The following is an 18,416-nucleotide window of genomic DNA, read 5'->3' as shown; positions in this document are numbered from 1 at the left end:
ATAAAACAAAATAAAACATGAAAAAGAAAATAAGAGGATACCTTTTTTATTGGACATAACTTAGTACATTTCTTGATTAGCTTTCGAAAGCTAATCAAGAAATGTACTAAGTTATGTCCAATAAAAAAGGTATCCTCTTATTTTCTTTTTCATGTTCTATTTTGTTTTATTTCTATTGATTACCTCCAAATGGATAGATAGGCTGGTGTTACAACTCTTATTGTTAGAACAGTCTGACCATCTTGTCACATCATTCATTTGCTAATTGTTTTAGAAAGACGACTTTTCCCAGAATTAATGGAATGTTTGTGATACTGATATGGTGGATATGACATGCTCCTAGAGGTGAATGATATATCTCTTCCCCTGCAGCACCCCTGAGTAATACAGAACCTCTTCCCCCTTCCTTCGCGTCCATGTAACATACAGCAGTGAGACACGCTGTTGGCAGATTCCTCTCTCGGATTGCATAACACACTTAGCAGTGAGATATTACTGAGAGACAGGGGCAGGGGAGCACCCTTCCTGACTGAAGAGGCCAAAAAACCTCTCTCTCAAGTTAGTGATGCTGTGGTTGGGCAAAATATTGGGTGGGACTATGGTCTAGTGACTCATCCATTCCACTGCCTTTGCTAACATCAAATATTACCTCTTGTGTTCTACAGCCCCTGCAAAAATCATATCATTTGGAGGAACAGTGAGCACACCTTGGATTGAGGGATGTTCGGCTGCCCTGCAGTTCTGTTGGGAACCAGCACCTACAGTTAAATGGACCAAAGAGAGGTAAATGAGTCCCATCTCAGAAGATTTTTCCACTAAGAACCTGAAACCCTCTCCACCTATTCACAGACAGGTTCATGGAGCATTTGTTTTAACATTCTTGGGACTGTTCCTCAGGAATTTGTGGAATATTCATGTTGCTTTCATTGAGCAGTCCTAGAACTTTCTTGCTACATAGAGTAGTAGATGGTATGAAAGTTCAAACATACATTTAAGTATTTAAATCTTCTCTTTAGACTGTAAAATCAGACAAACCCTAATAAGGGTCTGACATACACTTTCTAATTGCAGAACTGTACAGTAGTATGGTAGGTTGTGGCCTAGTACAATGGCAGAGCATATTAGACATGATGCTGTGGTAAAGGTAGATCCTAAGACGATGGCAGAGCAGAATATCATGGTAGGCACAGATTAGCTTCCTCAGTCACTGACCATGCTGTGCAGCACCTGTTTCTCTACAAACAAGCAGGATGTAATCAACCACGCACATGGGTGTCATCATTCCTGATGGCACCAGCTCAAATCCACCCTTCCAGAGCCCAGAAGAGCTTAGAAAGCTTTCTGGGCATGCCCCAGTGCTCTTTCCCACCCACACTAGCTCCTCCCCAGCCTTCATTAGCCACACGGCAGAATGGTAATGGATTTGCTCTCTTTCTCTCTCCCTCTCCTCTCTTTTCATGTGTACCAAAGGATGGAAAGAATTATCAGTGGCGTTCCTAGGGGGCTGACACCCGGATGCAGCGCGGACCCCCCCCCCCAGTGAAAGGACCCCCCACGAAGGAACCCCCCCAGGTGCACACCGCTGGGGGGTGCCCCGCGCGCCTGCCCTCCGTTTCGTTCCATGCTTCTTATCTGCCCCGGAACAGGAAGTAACCTGTTCCGGGGCAGAGAAGAAGCATGGAAACGAATGGAGGACAGGCTGCGCGCGGCACCCCCCCCCCCCCCCAGTGGCGTGCACACGGGCGGACCGCACCCCCCCCCCCCCAGGAACGCCACTGAGAATTATGAATACAGCACACAAACAGTAAAGGTGACAACAAAAGTCCCAAAACAATGGTGTGGTGCTGCGAACCAGCTCGATCAAGTGAGCTGGTTCACAGCACTACTCAAAGGCAGGATATCTTTTGATGTGCGATACTAGTGCAGTATTTATTGTCAGACACAGGATTAGACCATTGTGTACTTACCCGGTATTGACTCCAGAGGCAGGCCTCATGGCCAAAACAACGACTCGTGTTGACTCATTGATACCAATTAATAAAGTTTAAAGTTCTGCACCACACCATTATTTTAGGAATTATGAATAAGCAAGCGAAAAGAAGGGCTTAGTACAAGTAATGCTTGTCCATGGAGAAATTGAATCTCTTGCCTGTATCATACGTTTTTCTTGGACAGCAGGATAAATCAGCCACACTGCCCTCTCACCTCAAATTGTTTGAACTTTGAGCAGGGAGATTTATTGACAGGAGTGGCATGAGCCTATCTGGGCTGAAACCAGTGGGCAGAACTTGCCTCCATATTGGTCTGTCCAAAACAATAGCAAACGCTACTGAGATAAACCATGCACAACAACAGCGTGGATGCAGCAGCTGAACGGGCTTCAGCTTTTTGATGTCATGCCATCTCCTGTCCTTAAACCTCCTTGCCTTTGAGATAAACCAAGAGAGAAGAGCTATATGTGGGCGGGAAGGAGCACCAGAGCATTTTCAGAAAGCTTTCTAAGCTCTTCTGGGCACTGGGAGGGTGGATCCAAACTGACACTGTCAGGGAGGATGACACCCATGTGTGTGGCTGATTTACCCTGCTATCCACAAAGTGTCTATAGGTAAGCAACTTCACTTTCCTAGTGCAGCATGGAGGAGGCTTGAAAACTCTTCCTATTCCCAAGACCTTAGAACAGCAGTGGTGCTTCTTAGGAATTTATCTTTGACTTGGTTCTAATTTCTGTATCCTCCAGTGAGGACTCGGCCATCCCTATTGCCATGGATGGGCACAGAGTGATCCAACCGAATGCTACCTTGGTCATGCGCTCTGTGAAAGCAGAGGATTCTGGATATTACACCTGCACTGCCACCAACACCTGGGGCTTTGATACTATCATCGTCAACCTACTGGTTCAAGGTAATGTCTGCAGGCCAATGCCAGCTACCACAAGAATAAAGAACAGGGTTGGTGGAGTGATAACCTACTGTCCCTGTGCAGTCATAGATTTACTCCACAGCCCTGACTTCAGTCTTATCAAGGCTGCAAGAGTTCACAAGAGTTATAACTTTAACAGAGATTGTCAAGAAAATCTTTGAGTCTTTGACCCTGTGTTCCAGTAGGGTATTAGTGGTTTAAAGGAAAGTGTGTCCCTACTGATCCAGTGTGCTAGCATGGTGTTAGGGGACACTGTTCCCTCTAAGCAGTAGTGTGCTGGAGCTGGCTTGCACCAGCTCGTGAGAGACACTTTTTTTAAGAATTTTGGGAGCCAGTTGTTAAAGTAGGCCCCCCCCCCCGTGGCTACTTTAACAACCGGCTTCCAAAATTTGGGCTTGGGCCTCCTCCTGAACTCCCTTTTTCTTTTGCTGGCAGGGATACCAAGGCCTGCCAGCCAGATAGACTGCCACTGCTCCCCACTACTTGTTTCTGGCTTTGAGCAGAATGCTGGGACTTCTCACACATGCTCTAAGCATGCAAAAGTCCCGACATACTGCTCAGAGCCAGAAACAAGCCACAAGGAGTGGTGACAGTTCATTTATTTGGTTGGCGGGGCTCAGCATCCCTTCCAGCAAAGGCATGCCTAATGAGTCTTTGTGGGGGCAAGGAGAGAGGAATGCGTTCTGCCCAATACACCCCTAGGCCCACCCCCATTGTTAAATGTACCAGCACACCACTGTCTCTAAACCAGTAGTGTCTCAGCACCTCAGTATGATGTTAGGAGGCATTGATCTGCTAAGGATGCCATCATTCAGCTAATAGCTTAACCAGGGTTTTGTCCTGATGACATTAAGGGGATCTGAGTAACCTGAGGTGCTGTGAAAAGTATGTGCAGCTTTGCAGTGTGAGCTTCATAGAATGCACATGTACTTTTGAAAATTCCAGCTATGCACACTGCTTGCACTCACATCCTAAACACACCACTGGCAAGGCCTCATTTTAACCCAGCTAATTTGTATATGCGCTATAGAAACCCATGCATACTCGGAGGACGAGGGTTTTCAGAAATTCCCGATCACCTACAAGAATGTGGACTTTAATGCTGTGTCTGCTATAGATTTGATCACAAGCTCTAACATTATACTGTACAAGCAAAAAAGCCAGTTTCTCCAAAAATGAAACGGGCCCTAGTGTCACGTATACACAGCAGGAACCTGGGTTGGTGAGCCCTTGGTCCACTGCCGAGGAGCAGCAGCGGCAGGAGAATCACCCCAACACCAGATAAGGCAGACCGGAACTGGAACACAGTGGACTGGAGTAAGGCTTCACCTACACTTGGCCACCTTTCACCAAGAGTTGAGCTCTGGGCTTCAGGCGGCCGGTAGGACTTGCAGGACAAGGCAGGACACAGCAGCAGGCTGACAAATAACAGGAACACTAGAAACACGCTGGGTTCCAGGAAAAACAGCAGACAAACGAACAATCCAGAAACAAGCCGGGTCAGGGCGGGCTGTAGACAGAAGAATAGTCCAATAAACAATCCGGGTCTGGGCAGGCGGCAGGCAGAAGAATAGTCCAATAAACAATCCGGGTCTAGGCAGGCGGCAGGCAGAAGAATAGTCCAAAAAACAAGCAGAGTAAAAGTCACCAACACGAAAAGTGCAAAGGCACTGCAACACTTCACACCAAAGGAACGCCTCTGAAGAACACTGTTGCAAGGCAACTAGGAACCTTACCAGGTGGTTAATAAAGGCAAGTCACAAGGGAGTTCACCAGGTATGGGTGCTGCTTGGTTCCAAAAAACTCCCAAAACAATCTGCAGATCTGGAAGATCCAGGACCGGACCAGCATATCTTCTGGAACACGGGAAACGTTAAACCATCACTTCGCAGCATTCCCCAGGTCTAACCCCGGGGACTGAGGTGACTGCGAGCCAGGGACCTGGGCACAACCGTGACACCTAGGAAGGCTATCGTCTAAGCGATTTCTTCTCTCTCCCTTCCCCGCCATGTCCAGCAATTCTCCCTTCCCCTCCCCTCCATGTCCAATGACTTGCCCCAGCCCCCACCTGCCCCCCTTTTAAGCACCTGAGTTCCAGTTCAACCCAGCCCTCATCTGCCGCCCTCTTCTCCCTCAACAACCCTCCTTTCCTTCCTGCTGCCCTTACTTTAAAACTTTATTTTACCTCAAGTCACAGCAGCATCAGTGAAAGCGGCAGGCTCGGCTCGCCTCCAGCCTTCCCTTTCCTTCCCTCTCAGTGTCCCCCTTTCCGCAAGGGCAGGACACTGAGAAGGAAGGGAAGGCTGGAGGCAAGCCGATTACGTAGTAGCTCATTTGCATATGGTTACAAACCCAGCCAGCCAGGGATGCAGATTGACAAATTATTATTATATAGGAGATTGGGCCAATATTCACATAAATCAACAATTAGTTGTGATCATCTGTTGACGTGGAGTAATCGACTGCTCCTAAATGTTGGTGCGTAAATGCTGACTTATGCTAGTATTCTCTAATGGCAATTATACACATCCCCGAATTCTATAAAAAGCATTAAAAAATGGGCATGCAAATTTGCACACGTACCCAATTTGCGCGTGCAATTTAAATGAATAGTGAGCCAATTAGCACCGATAATTGAGATCTTAACAAGAAATTATTGGTGCTGATTGGATTTCATTTAAATTTATGTGATGAATTTAGTTGTGGAATCCACACGTAGATTTTACGCCCAGGTCCAAAAATGGGTTGTTGCCATGGGCAGATCAGGGGAGGATCGGGGCATTCCTTTATGCATGTTATAGAGTAAAGGGGATCCACACCTAACTTAGGCTCATGGATTTACATAAAGGTTTTTTGGTGTAAATGGTCACACCTAAATGTAGTCACGGTTTCCAACGCTAAGCGCTATTCTGTAAAAGGTGCCTAACTTTATAGAATAGCACTTAGCTCTATTTTTTTGGCGCCAATTATTTTTTAAGGTGCCATTTATAGATTTCAGTCCATAGCGAACAACATCCTAACACCTAAATTTTGACAGCCTTTTCAGAATTACCTCCATAGCGTGTAAATGCAAGGAGTTCATCACATGGGCAAGCTGCCACTTACATGCCCCCTTGCCACAGTTTGTTCTCTGCAGTTACACCAGGTCTACAGCTGGTGTAACTCTAGGTGCCTAGATATTAGGTGTGCCGATACCAGGTTACAGTAGTATTCTATAATAGAATCTGGGTGCCCAGATGGTATAATAGAACAGGCTCTCACCACACGGTTTCAGAGCACCTAAGAGGAGGTGCCAGCTTGCTGTGCCCACTGAGAACAAGAAAATAGATTCTTACAAAAGTGCACTGATCACAGATGGCCTGTGGTAGGATGGTGGGTGAGCTGGGTATGGGGTGAGCAGAGTCTGGAAAAAGGGGTATTGATCCTTGATCCCTAGTGTGTAGGGTATCTGAAGTGTAGAGTTTCTCATCACCTAAAATAGAGACTCTAAGAACCCTATGAGTGTGTACCCTCACTGCGGACCCTATCAGAAACTGTGTGAGAGGGAGGGAGAGTGACAACATGGGGATGGGAGATTGGAATGACATAGAGAGGGAGGGGCAGAAAAAGACAGGCATTTTAAAGGGAAAGAGAGGGAACAGACCTGATATATGCTAGGGAAATCAGAGGACTTAGGTGCTGTGTAGGTCTTTCTGAGCTAGATAAGCAAAGGAGAAATGCCACTAGTGTTCAGTTCCTCTGCCTCCTACAGTAATCTCCTGGTGTATAAGAAGTTCTCTCACTGTTTCTGCTTGTCCATCTCATTTAGGTTCTCCTGATCAGCCACGTTGACTGTTTCGAAAACCTCTGCCTCATCCATCACACTTGCCCTGGATTCCTGGTGACAATGGTGGCAGTTCTATCAGAGGTAAGAGCATTGTGATGGCCCCCACTGAAGGGAAACACTGTAGAGAATTACACTTATTATCAAAATGGAGCAACATGTAAGACGTGTTGAGAGGTGGGATTGGCACTCAAATCTTGCTCACTGCTTTGTGTTGTTGTTCAGTTAATACATGGATGGTAGCAAGTTCTACATTGTACACCATTCACCTCTGAGATACTGTCAGGTGTTTGTGACCTGATTGGCCACTGTTTGAAAAGAGGATGTTGGACTTGATAGACCTCTGGTCTGACTCAGTATAGTTTAATACTCAAAAAACTAAGTTTTGCTTATTAACAATACATCAGCTCCAGAGAGACTAGTGTAACGGTTAATTGCATAGTATATCAACTCTCTGACTCTATCAAAATTTTAGGTATCTATTTGGATTCCACTTTTTCTCTACATAAGCAAATAAATAGTTTGATTCAGGTCTTATCTTATGTAACCTTCATCATATATGTAAATATTTTGATCAAGATAATTTCCGTTGAATTGTTCAAGCCCTATTATTGAGTCTTTTGGACTATTGCAATATTATCTACATGAGTTGTTCAAAACACCTCTTGAAAAAGCCCTAAACGACTCAAAATATGACTTTGTGATTGATCTTTTCTTTGAAGAAAAACAGACCATATATCATCGCTTATCTAACCACCTACTGGCTTCCTATAGCTGCCAGAATCCAATTTAAATTTTTTCAGTATACTATATAAGGTGCTAAATGGTTTATCTCCGTATTATTTGGTTGTCATTTGTAGTTATACCTTTGATCGGAGTCAAGAGAATATCCAAATATTTACTTATCCTTCTTTGAGGGAATGATGAAGGATCAAAATGTTGGATTCCTTGTTATCATTTTCAGGCTGCCAGACTTGATAAAACTATTTTAAATTATTTACTGTGCACCATAAATTATAGGCAAAACAAACAGTGGATTCAATAAAAGTCCTCTCACAATGAGTGTCTTCCTGAACAAGGTCTTTATTGAAAGCTACACAATTGACCCGACATGTGACGTGTTTCGGCTGTAAAAGCCTGCGTCAGGGGTCTATAAAATAAAATAAACATAATATGAACAATATACATAAACATATGAATACTATTAAAAACATGTTTAGACCATCAAACAACTGAATAAAATATAAATATCGAATAATAAATAAATATAAAATATAAGATATAAAACATTAAGAAATAGAATAATTCACATAGAGATAATGAGAGCAATAAGAATAAAAATATAGTAAATGTCATAAATCGTGTAACGCAGGAATGAGAAAACCTACCTAATAATGTCTGAAGAATAAAAAAATTGCCTGTGGGTCAGATGAATAACAGCACATAAACTGCTAAAAGAGATATCTAAATAAATGTATAAATCAATAAATAAATACATGTTGTACATACAATCATATATAGCAAACATAACCAGAAAACAGAAACAGAAAACTGAACAGGGATCTCAAGATGAATATACATAAGTAACTAATAATTAAAAATAATGAAAAACAAAAACGAAGGTAAAAAACAAAAAGAAAAAATGAAAAAAATAATACCAGACACCAGAGGCATGTAAGTGAAAAATACTTGCAAATGCCAAGATATGCGTGAATACCAAAATGAAAGGCAAAGGTGGAAATGTAGCGCACTGCCCTTACACCGAGGTAAACAGCAATGTTGTGTTTATGTTCCATTATATATAAAGTTTTTAGAATATTTTAATAACTTGTCACGTCCAGGTTTTCAGTTCCGTTTTTTTTGGCGCTTAGTGTGTGACGTCACGCCTCTTTAGTTTGGCTGTGGTTTACATTTTCCCCAGCATATTATTCTTTATATGCCACATTTTTATTATTAATTTTAGTTTTTTGCTTTCATCATTTTTCTAGGTACAGTGTGCAGTGGTTATTTATAGTTCATTGCTGTTTACTCGGTGTAAGGGCAGTGCGCTACATTTCCACTTTGCCTTTCATTTTGGTATTCACGCATATCTTGGCATTTGCAAGTATTTTTCACTTACATGCCTCTGGTGTCTGAAGAGGACTTTGGCTGGCGGGGGTTGGGGACCCCCGTCAGCAAAGGTACCTGACAGCGGCGGCGGGGGTGGATTGGCGGCGGTGGGAGGGGCTGTAGAATGTGGTGGGGAGTGTCGGCAGCAGGGGGGGTGAAAGCAGGGGGGCCAGGGCTAAATCTGCGGGGGCCCATGTCCCCGTGGCCCCACCTAGCTACACCCCTGGTATTCTGTAACATGATGCACCTCTATGTTGCATAGTTGAAAAGAGGGGCATGGCCATGGGTGTGGCGTGAGCATTTCTAAAATCTATGTGTGTTCTTATAGAATACACCTGCTCTGCGCATAATTTAGGAATCAGGATTTACGCCAAGTAAAACATGGCGTAAATGGCTGTGACTGTATTTGGTCGCATGGAGAGGTGCTCGGCATTATTCTATAAAATTTAGGCGTACTTTTACAGAATACATCTAGGCATATTTTTTTCCAAGTGAAATTTTCAGGCGTCATATATAGAATCTAGCCCAATTTGTGCTTATAAGATGGTTCATTATTATTATGCTGACGTTGCATTATATCTCTATTATTTTAATTTCAGTGCTATTAAATGTGCATATTTTTGATACTGTTTCATGGTTAGCCCTATTATTGGGTTTTAATTAAGTTTATCTCATTTATTCTATTAATGTTTATATTTGGTCATTTTTACCATTGTTATGCTGTCAACAAAATTGTAAGTTTTATGCTAAACTACATGCTGTACACTGCCTTGGGTGAATCTCTTCATAAAGGTGGTTAATAAATCCCAATAAATAACATAATCTGCAGGACACAAGAACATGCTAATTTTACAGCTTTGAATAACATCACAAATGACAGCTCTTCCTGTATGTACCCTCTTATTGCCAGAATCCCCTTTAAAGAAATGGATCCCCACCTCCCTTACAAGCACACACCGTTATCTTCCTTTTCTCTATTAACCTTTTGTTCTCTCCTTCCATTTCTTTGGGATTCCTGTGAGAAATAACAGAGCCAGGGCTGGGGATAGAAGTGAGAAGTGAAAGGAACATAGCCACCCAAGGGCCGTTAATGAAGAGCAGGAATTTAATTATAAATCCATTTTTTCAGCTATGCACGCTTCTGCCTCCAGCACACTCCTGTGTGAAATTTGCTGAGAAGTGCTTACAAATATTTTAAAAAATATATAAAAAGCAGCAGCACTGACATCCTTCAGCTGATGGAGGCAAGATTTTCACTCTGATTCACCCTGAGCTGCTGGAAGGATTCATAACACCACCCACATTTCTCCTGTGCCCTTGGGTGTGAGATATGCAGGGCTAGCTTAACCATTCGATGAACCAGGCAATTGCCTAGATCAGTAGCTTCCAGAGAGTGACGAGGCATAGCTGCATTCAAGGGAAAATCAAATGCAAAGAACTATCAATATGTACTTTTATCTGCAGGCAAGATGGGCAATTTTCAAATAGGCTATTTACTTGGATAAACGGCTTTCAGAAATTGTCCTCATTATGTAAATATATGCAAAACAAAGCATGATGTCCATTTTCTGCAATATTGTTCCGAGAAGGCTGACATTGGGGTAATCATGATTGTTGAATTTAATGATCGAAATCTCGAATGGAAAGGGGCTAAGGACTTGACAGTTAATTAAGGTGAGGGGATGGGAGGAACAAAGTTGAAGATTTGGCCTAAAGGGCCTGCAATACTTGTGCCGGCCCTGGAGACATGTACCACTTAGATTTTTTCCCACATCTCCATTTGAGTTAACTGTGCTCATTTACAGAGTTTATGATACTGATCTGAGACTGTACTGGTCAACACATGTAATGCACAGCATGGATAATGCTATTTTGATGTATTGCCGGAATCCAGGCCAGAAATTTGCAAGGGGTCCCCAAAGTCTGTCAGTACGCTGTGCTGCCTTCTGTTTTAGACAGGATTGGGGCCCCTTCTGGCATGATTCAAGGCAAGAGCCTTGATTGTACCCTCCACCCCCCCCCCCCCCCCCCCCCAACATCAGCCCTGTTGTTATCTGTGCATGTTTCTGTGATTGCATATAAGCCTCTCTGATGGTGTCTCCTCACAATGAACTCAAAGAGTAGCCTTGAGGTGTAGGGCTGATGAAAGAGAACAGGTTTTATTCATTTAGGGGTCAATATTCAAAATCACTTATCCAGATATGAGCACCTACTTTTCAGAAAGCGTTGCTCACTGGAATATTCAGAGGTACTAAACCAATAGTGTCAATATTCAGTCCACTATCTGGATAACTTAGGACAGCCTTCTATCTGTCCTAAGTTATCTAGATAATAGATAAGTTCCAGGACTGTCCTGATTCCACCCCAGCACTATTGCATAGTTCATTGACAAATCTGTAAGGATATTTGGAAGCAATGTCTGCATAGTGTCTCTGAATATCCCTTTCAGCAACTCTCATTGAGATAGCAGGAGCTGTTATCAGGATCAATTCTTTTGAATATTGACCCCACAAAATACTGTCCTAAGTTATGCAAATAAGTTATCCAGACAGCAGACTGAATACTGCCACTGTTCAGATAAGTTCTGGCACTGACTGCCTCGCCCGGATGTTTAGCGATAGTGCTGAATATCTGGATAGTTTTTGGGCTGGATAGTTTTTGGAGCTGCTGTTCAAAAATACTGACTGTGGTGGCTGACTATTGACCTGTTAGGACACACGTGAGAGGAGAGAGCACCAGCGGCAGAAACAACCTCTGAGCAGCCTTCCACAGGAGTTGGTCAATGCTGCCTTTCCCTTTACAGCTTCTCACAACAATATTTCTTTTTTTTAACGCGCATCACTTGCAGGAAAAAAATAAGTCATTGGTGGAAATCCTGTTAAAGGGATGAGGCCATAGCGATGTGTGTGAATGTATTTCAGAAGGGTGTGTGTGTGTGCACATAGTCTAATATTCAAAGCAAACGATATGTTTGCTGGCAGCCAGTGAACCATAGTTTACCTGTCCATATATTTTCACAAGTATAAAGCCATCTAAATTGATAAATGTCCAGATACCATTTGTATAACTGTGGGCCATGTTAGGGGTGGAGCGGAGGCAGCCTGAAAATGTATCCATTTAGTGGTAGGATAGGATGGGGTTGTCAGAAATCTAGGGCTGGCCCGAAATTGTTTCCTTGTTGACTGTATACAATTTTAATGAATTGTATGATTTTTGTTGCACACCTGCTATGTAGCCTTTCTCTGGGAATGGGCTCCCTCCTGGAAATGAGCTACTTAAAGGACAGTTCTAGAAATTGGTGCCTGAAGATAGTTGCTAGTTGTGCGCACAAGTTATAGATGGGGTGGACTGACAGTGGTCAGGGTCAGTAAAGGTTATTGGGAGTCCCCAGGCCACTGCCCGCCACCCCACCGCTGAACTGCCATCTCTCTCACGCACACCAGCCCCCCTACTGCCACAGTTGCTGCTCCCTTCCCACACACTACAGACCCCTGAGCCAAAGTGGGCCCTCTCCGGTCCTACCTTGAAGGACCCTGGTCGTCTATTGACTTCTTCAGGGGCAGAAAAGAGCCCCACTCTTTACTGCCTGCTATTGCTACTATGCCCGGTACCACCATGTTTTCAACATGGCTGCTGAGACTGCCCACTGTAGTATCGGGCAGCCCAGTTGGTCAATCCACCCCGGTTATAAAATACTTACATGCATGATTGGTGCCACTAATTAACAATTATGTGCAAAAGTGCTTGCCACTATTCTGTAATTTGCACATCAAAATCTTAAGCGTGAGGGGGCCAGATATGGGGGGAGTATGTCTCAGCGATATGCGCATAACTTATAGAATACTATAAATTGCCTGCACTTCAGGGCACAATTAGGTGCTAACAGTTACAACTGCCATTGACTTGGTGTAACTGTTGGCGCCTAATTTTAGGCATGCCAATGCCCAGTTACGCCAGTATTGTATAATGAAATCATGGTGTCAAGATGCCTTTATAGAATTGGCACTAAGTGCTTGGAATTGGGGTGCCTAAATCTTGGTACCAATTTAGAGAATTGCCACCTTAGCCACTACAGGGCCAATATTCAGACCACAGGTGGCAGCCCAGCTAGCTCCCACAATCGGCAGTCAGCCCGGATATTCAGTGCTGGGGCCTTTTCCAGTGACCAGCATTAGATATCTGGTTATTTTTGGCTGGTATAAACTTAAACCAGCCAAGAAGATGTGCTTTTCTAGTATACCTTTCCCAGAGGATGTTCAAAGCAGATTACACACAATACAAAATGAATTTAATCAAATGACAACTATACAATAATAAATCTTTAAAAGATCATTTCATTACAAATAATACCTACAGTTCTATGACCTATTTATCATAACGCATCATTAAATAAGCATTGCTCCTTAAAAACAAATTTAAAATTCAATTCAAAAACTGTTGTAATAACATGGTTTTGAGTCATCACCTAAACTCATATAATTGCACTCGCATCTAAGGGCTGTGGGAAGTGATTTCCATCGCTTAGCTGCCCTAAAACTGAATAATTTATCCTGTGTATTATAAAGTTTGTAACAAGATGGAAGTAGGTGACATGGGGCAGAGTTGATTCGGGCTAAAAGTAAAAGCATTTGATTGGTGTCATAGGCCTTCTCCATTCCTTGGTATACAGTGGGAAGGGGAAAGGGGGTCTAAATTTAAAGGGACAGGTTCAGTTATCACATAACATGTCCTTGTTGCAGATTGTAACAAAGCAGGTACTGTGATAGATTGCACTCACTTGAACACCTGCACACTCTGGGACAGCTACTCAAAGGTACATCAACCAAGCAGTCATTCAGAGCCATTCTTTCATTGCACAAGGTAGTTTGTAGATGTGGTGCGACACTCATGGATAGTCTTATACCGACCACTGTACCAATTTGCTAGATTTGTCTGTCCCTGTTGTGTGTTAGGTCTCACAGCAATAATTGTTCTGTTGTGAATGGCTGGCTGAGATGAATTTAGAATCTGAGTTACAGGATCACTGGATCTAGCCACAGCGCCAGAATATTCTGGGAAGTGAAATTGTAGATTTATATTATAAATTATAAACAGAACTACAAATCCCATCCTGGTCTGTGGTAAGAAGCCAGAGAAGAATGTCCCAAAGATATAGAGTCTTCTGGTTCTCACACACACAGCTCATACCAGGGCAGCCTTGTCTCCAGCAAAAGTCTGAGCTCTTCCTAATAGCGCATGTGTCTCTTATTTATGTAAACACTAGTAAAAAAGCCCCGTTTCTGATGCAAATGAAACGGGGGGGGGGGGGGCTAGCAAGGTTTTCTTCAGAGTGTGCACGTGGGAGTGTGTGTCCCTGCCCTCTGCCCCTCCCCCTCCCCCCTCCGAGTCCAGTCCTTCAGTGTTAAGTTTCCTGCTGTGCTGTGTTTGTGTTACAGAGAGAGTGAGGGTGTCTCTCTCCCCTCCCCCCTCTGAGTCCTTCACTGTTAGAGAGAGGGATTTCGTGCTGTGCTGTTTTCCTTCACTCATGGGGAAACTGGATATCTCTAGCGCTTCACACTTCCGGCTGGAGGCTTCATAGAACGTTGGTCTTGCCTTTATATATATAGATTGTTTTTTCCAAATAATTAAAGTGGCTCACAAAGCTGTACAATAGCAATAACGCAATCTGAAACATCAAACATCAAATTCTTGGAAGGCAAGAACATGCACAGAGTTTCAATCAACACCCCCTTCCCTCCACAACCCAAAGTACCTGTTGAATGGCTGGCGGTGTCGCCCAATCCCCGCCAGCCAATGAGATCCGCTACCCAGAATTGCCCCTGTGCGACCTGAGCAGTGAAGAAGACATCGACCTTCTTTCTAGCCGCTGAAACCGATACTCCTTCTGCATGCTTAGTTCACATGTAAGAGTGCCAGTGCTGGCAACTGGAAAAGAGGCCGCTGCTTTCTTCACTGCTGAGGCAACACTGGGGCACTTCTGGACCAGCAGATCTCATCAGCTGGCAGGGATTGGACATTCCCACCAGAAAAGATTAAATTATTAACGCGGAGGGAGGGAGTGGAGACAGGGTTGCCAGGTTTAAATAAATTTTCCAACCCCAAACCAGTTGAAAACCCACCCAAAACCGCACACCCCCGCCCCCGCCTTCATCAGCTCCACCCCCGCCATCATCAACCCCGCCCCCGCCATCATCAGCTCCACCCCACCCCGACATCACCAACTCCGCCTACAACATAACTGACGTCATTAACACGTTGTTGACACGTCGTTAACCACGCCCCTGTGGGGCGAGAAAACCCGCAGCCAGCGAAGAAAAAACAACCCGCCCAACAAAATCAAAAACCGCCCAAAAAACTGCGACCCGCAGCGGGCAAAAATTTCCCGCAGTGGGTCGCGAAAAGCCGCCCAATTGGGCGGGAAAACCGCCCATCTGGCAACTTTGAGTGGAGATAAAATGCCCAGGACACTCCTGGGCACCCTCAAAAATTGAATCATGGCTTATACACACACACACACACACGCACTATAGTAGGGAGATGAATGATGCATGTTTGCACATACAAGTACATAGACAGATATACATTATAGGAGGGAGAAGAATACACACACACACATACATAACGCTGATTCTATAATGGCATCTAGGTACTAAGATTCTGTCATATAGAATTCTAGCATCAGTCGGTATCAACGCACTTGCAGTTAGGCACATCCACTGTGTGTGGGCGCACAAATGCGGCACTTTAGTGCATAACTTACAGTACTGCCTGTAAATGCTAGACACATTCATGCCTGTCCCCTGTGAGCAATTATAAGCAATTTTTGGCATTAATTGGCAATAATTAAAATTTATTAAACTCAATCCTTAACAGTACTTGTTAAAAATACAAACCAAATCCAAGTCATAATTCTGCTTATTATAGTATAAACTGGATTCAATCCAAACTCCACTTGCTAATCTCAAAAGCCAAATCCAATCTCAGAAAAGATTGGTTTGCTTGACGCCCCACTGCTAGAGAGTCCTGTCTCACTGCCCACTTTAATCTCAGGGTGAGGGACATATAATCCAAAAATTCCTCAGGTACTGGCCAGGGAGAACCCCCCCCCCCCCCCCCCACCAAGAGTCCCAGCAGGTTCTCTGGCTCCCACCCTCTTTCACTGAAGTTCTTGAGTCTTTTATCAGGCCTCAAAGTTCTTCATACAATTCATCCATGCAAATATCATGCAAATGAGTCCAGTCTCTTCCAACTTTCAGCTGTTCAGTTTTAAACCTCTTCCCCCTCCCAGCAGTTGTTTGACTATTGCCCAGAGGGTTAGCCCCACCCTTGCCACCTCCCTCGTAGTCTCTACCTGACTACAACCACCCCATGCAAGGTTCTATGACTCCCCCTAAACGTAATAGCGGGGACTAGACCAAAGTGGTCTTACAGTAGGGGCCTATTAAAAGTACTATTTTTTTTTTCTGGAGATTCCTTTCCCAGTGATGGTATATATACCCTGCCATATATGTGCATCTTGTTAAGCATATTCTACAAAAAAAATGAGTATAAATTCTAGTGGACAGATCTGAAAAGGGGCTGTGTCTATGGTTGAAGCAGGGTGTTCCTAACATTTGTGCATGTTTTATTTTAGTTACATTTGTACCCTGCGCTTTCCCACTCATGGCAGGCTCAATGCGACTTACATGGGGCAATGGAGGGTTAAGTGACTTGCCCAGAGTCACAAGGAGCTGCCTGTGCCTGAAGTGGGAATTGAACTCGGTTCCTCAGGACCAAAGTCCACCACCCTAACCACTAGGCCACTCCTCCACTTGTGTTAGAATTAGGGGGATCCATGCCTAATTTACGCTTGGAGATTTACACCAAGTTTTCATTGGTGTAAGTGGTTGTGCCTAAATGTAGTCACAGTTCCCAGTGCTGAGCGCTATTCTATACACTGCGCCAAACCGTAAGCATATTTTATGGAATAGCTCTTAAGTGCTATTTTTTGGCACCAATTTCTTTTAGGCGCCATTTATAGAATCTAGTCCTAAGTGAGTTACACATACCAATAACTTCTCCATGCGACCAAATGTAGTCGTGGCCATTTATACCATGTTTTACTTGGTGAAAATCCTGACACCTAAATTAGACACAAAGCAGGTGTATTCTATAACAATGCACACAGATTTCAGAAACCCCACGTCCTGCCCATTGCCACGCCCCCTTTTCAACTATGTGACTTAGAATTTAGGCGCACCATGTTACAGAATATGCTTGTCGAGTTGTGCGTGTGAACCTTAATGCCAATTAGTGCTGATAATTGCTTGCTAACATCCAATTAACAGTGCTGATTAGCTAGTTAACCAATTAAGTTATGTGCATTGTTATAGAATATGATTTGATTTCCACGCTGAAATTAAGGCACCGTATATAGAATCCTGAGGTTAGCACTCAACAAGCATTTACACAGATAAGAGTGCACTTACCCACATGAGTGTTAGTACTCTTTAAATTACGCATTTAATTTATGCACCGAGTTATAAATGACAAGGATTATGGCATGGTATTCTACTTCCAATGTCAACACAACACACATTCAAACATCTTAATAAACAGCAAAGGTGGTACATATAGACTGACAAAAGACAGTAATAAATGGTGAAACCAGGGGCATAGCCAGACTTCGGCGGCAGGGGGTTGAGAGCCCGAGGTGATGGGGCACATTTTAGCCCCCCCTGGCACCGCCGACCCCCCCCCCCCCACCATTGCCGACCCCGCCACCGCTGCCACCACCAACTACAACTTTGACCCCCCCCCCCCCCCCGCCGACGATCCTCTCGACCCCCCCCCTCCCGCCACCAACCCTCCCCCACCGCCGCCGTCGCCTACCTTTGCTGGCAGGACTGGTGGGGGACCCCAACCCCCGCCAGCCAAGGTCCTCTTCTTCTCGCAAAAGGCTTTGTTCTGTTTCTGACATCCTGCACATTCTACGTGCAGGACGTCAGAAACAGTACGAAGCCTTGTGCCTGAAGAAGAGGACCTCGGCTGGTGGGGGTTGGGGTCCACCGCCAGCAAAGGTAGGCGATGGCGGGTTGGCGGCGGGAGGGGGGTCGAGAGAGTCGTCGGCAGGGGGGTCCAGGGCCAAATCTATGGGGGCCCAGACCCCTGTGGCTCCCACGTAGCTACACCACTGGGTGAAACTCTTCATAAAGGTGGTTAATAAATCCCCAAAAATAGCCATGCTAGCAGTTCCCGTGCGGCAATGCTGACAGAGATCTTTCAAAGTGAATGAGCTTTGTCGGCATTACCACACCAGGAGCAGCTTCACAAAAGAAGCTCTAAATGATTAAGATAGAAAAATAAGGGCAATTAAGTTAAGGAAAAATTGTACAGGGATTCAGAAAAAGGTGCAAGTGGTTTCTGCTACGGTAGGATTGGATAAGCAAGTCCTGCTATAGTTTGAACAGCCAGTGTTAGTCCTTGTGTGTGAGACTAGCAAGTTAGTTGCTTCTTCCGGTAAAGGCTTGGGAGACCAGCTAAGCTTTCTCCAGCTTCCTGAAATAGAGATAGTCTTGTGCCTTTA

General features: G+C 44.3%; 1 protein-coding gene across 1 annotated transcript in view; it reads left to right on the top strand.

Moving 5' to 3' along the window:
* Positions 1–18,416, top strand: part of DSCAML1 (DS cell adhesion molecule like 1) — a 465,245-nt gene that overhangs the window by 422,634 nt on the left and 24,195 nt on the right. Inside the window, 3 exon segments of the mRNA XM_030221589.1 lie at positions 666–783; positions 2,738–2,901; positions 6,728–6,826. Coding sequence (XP_030077449.1) covers positions 666–783; positions 2,738–2,901; positions 6,728–6,826 — 381 coding nt within the window.

Source organism: Microcaecilia unicolor, chromosome 12 (assembly GCF_901765095.1).
Source record: "Microcaecilia unicolor chromosome 12, aMicUni1.1, whole genome shotgun sequence".
Lineage (NCBI taxonomy): Eukaryota > Metazoa > Chordata > Amphibia > Gymnophiona > Siphonopidae > Microcaecilia > Microcaecilia unicolor.
This window is presented reverse-complemented; position numbering and strand designations above follow the sequence as displayed.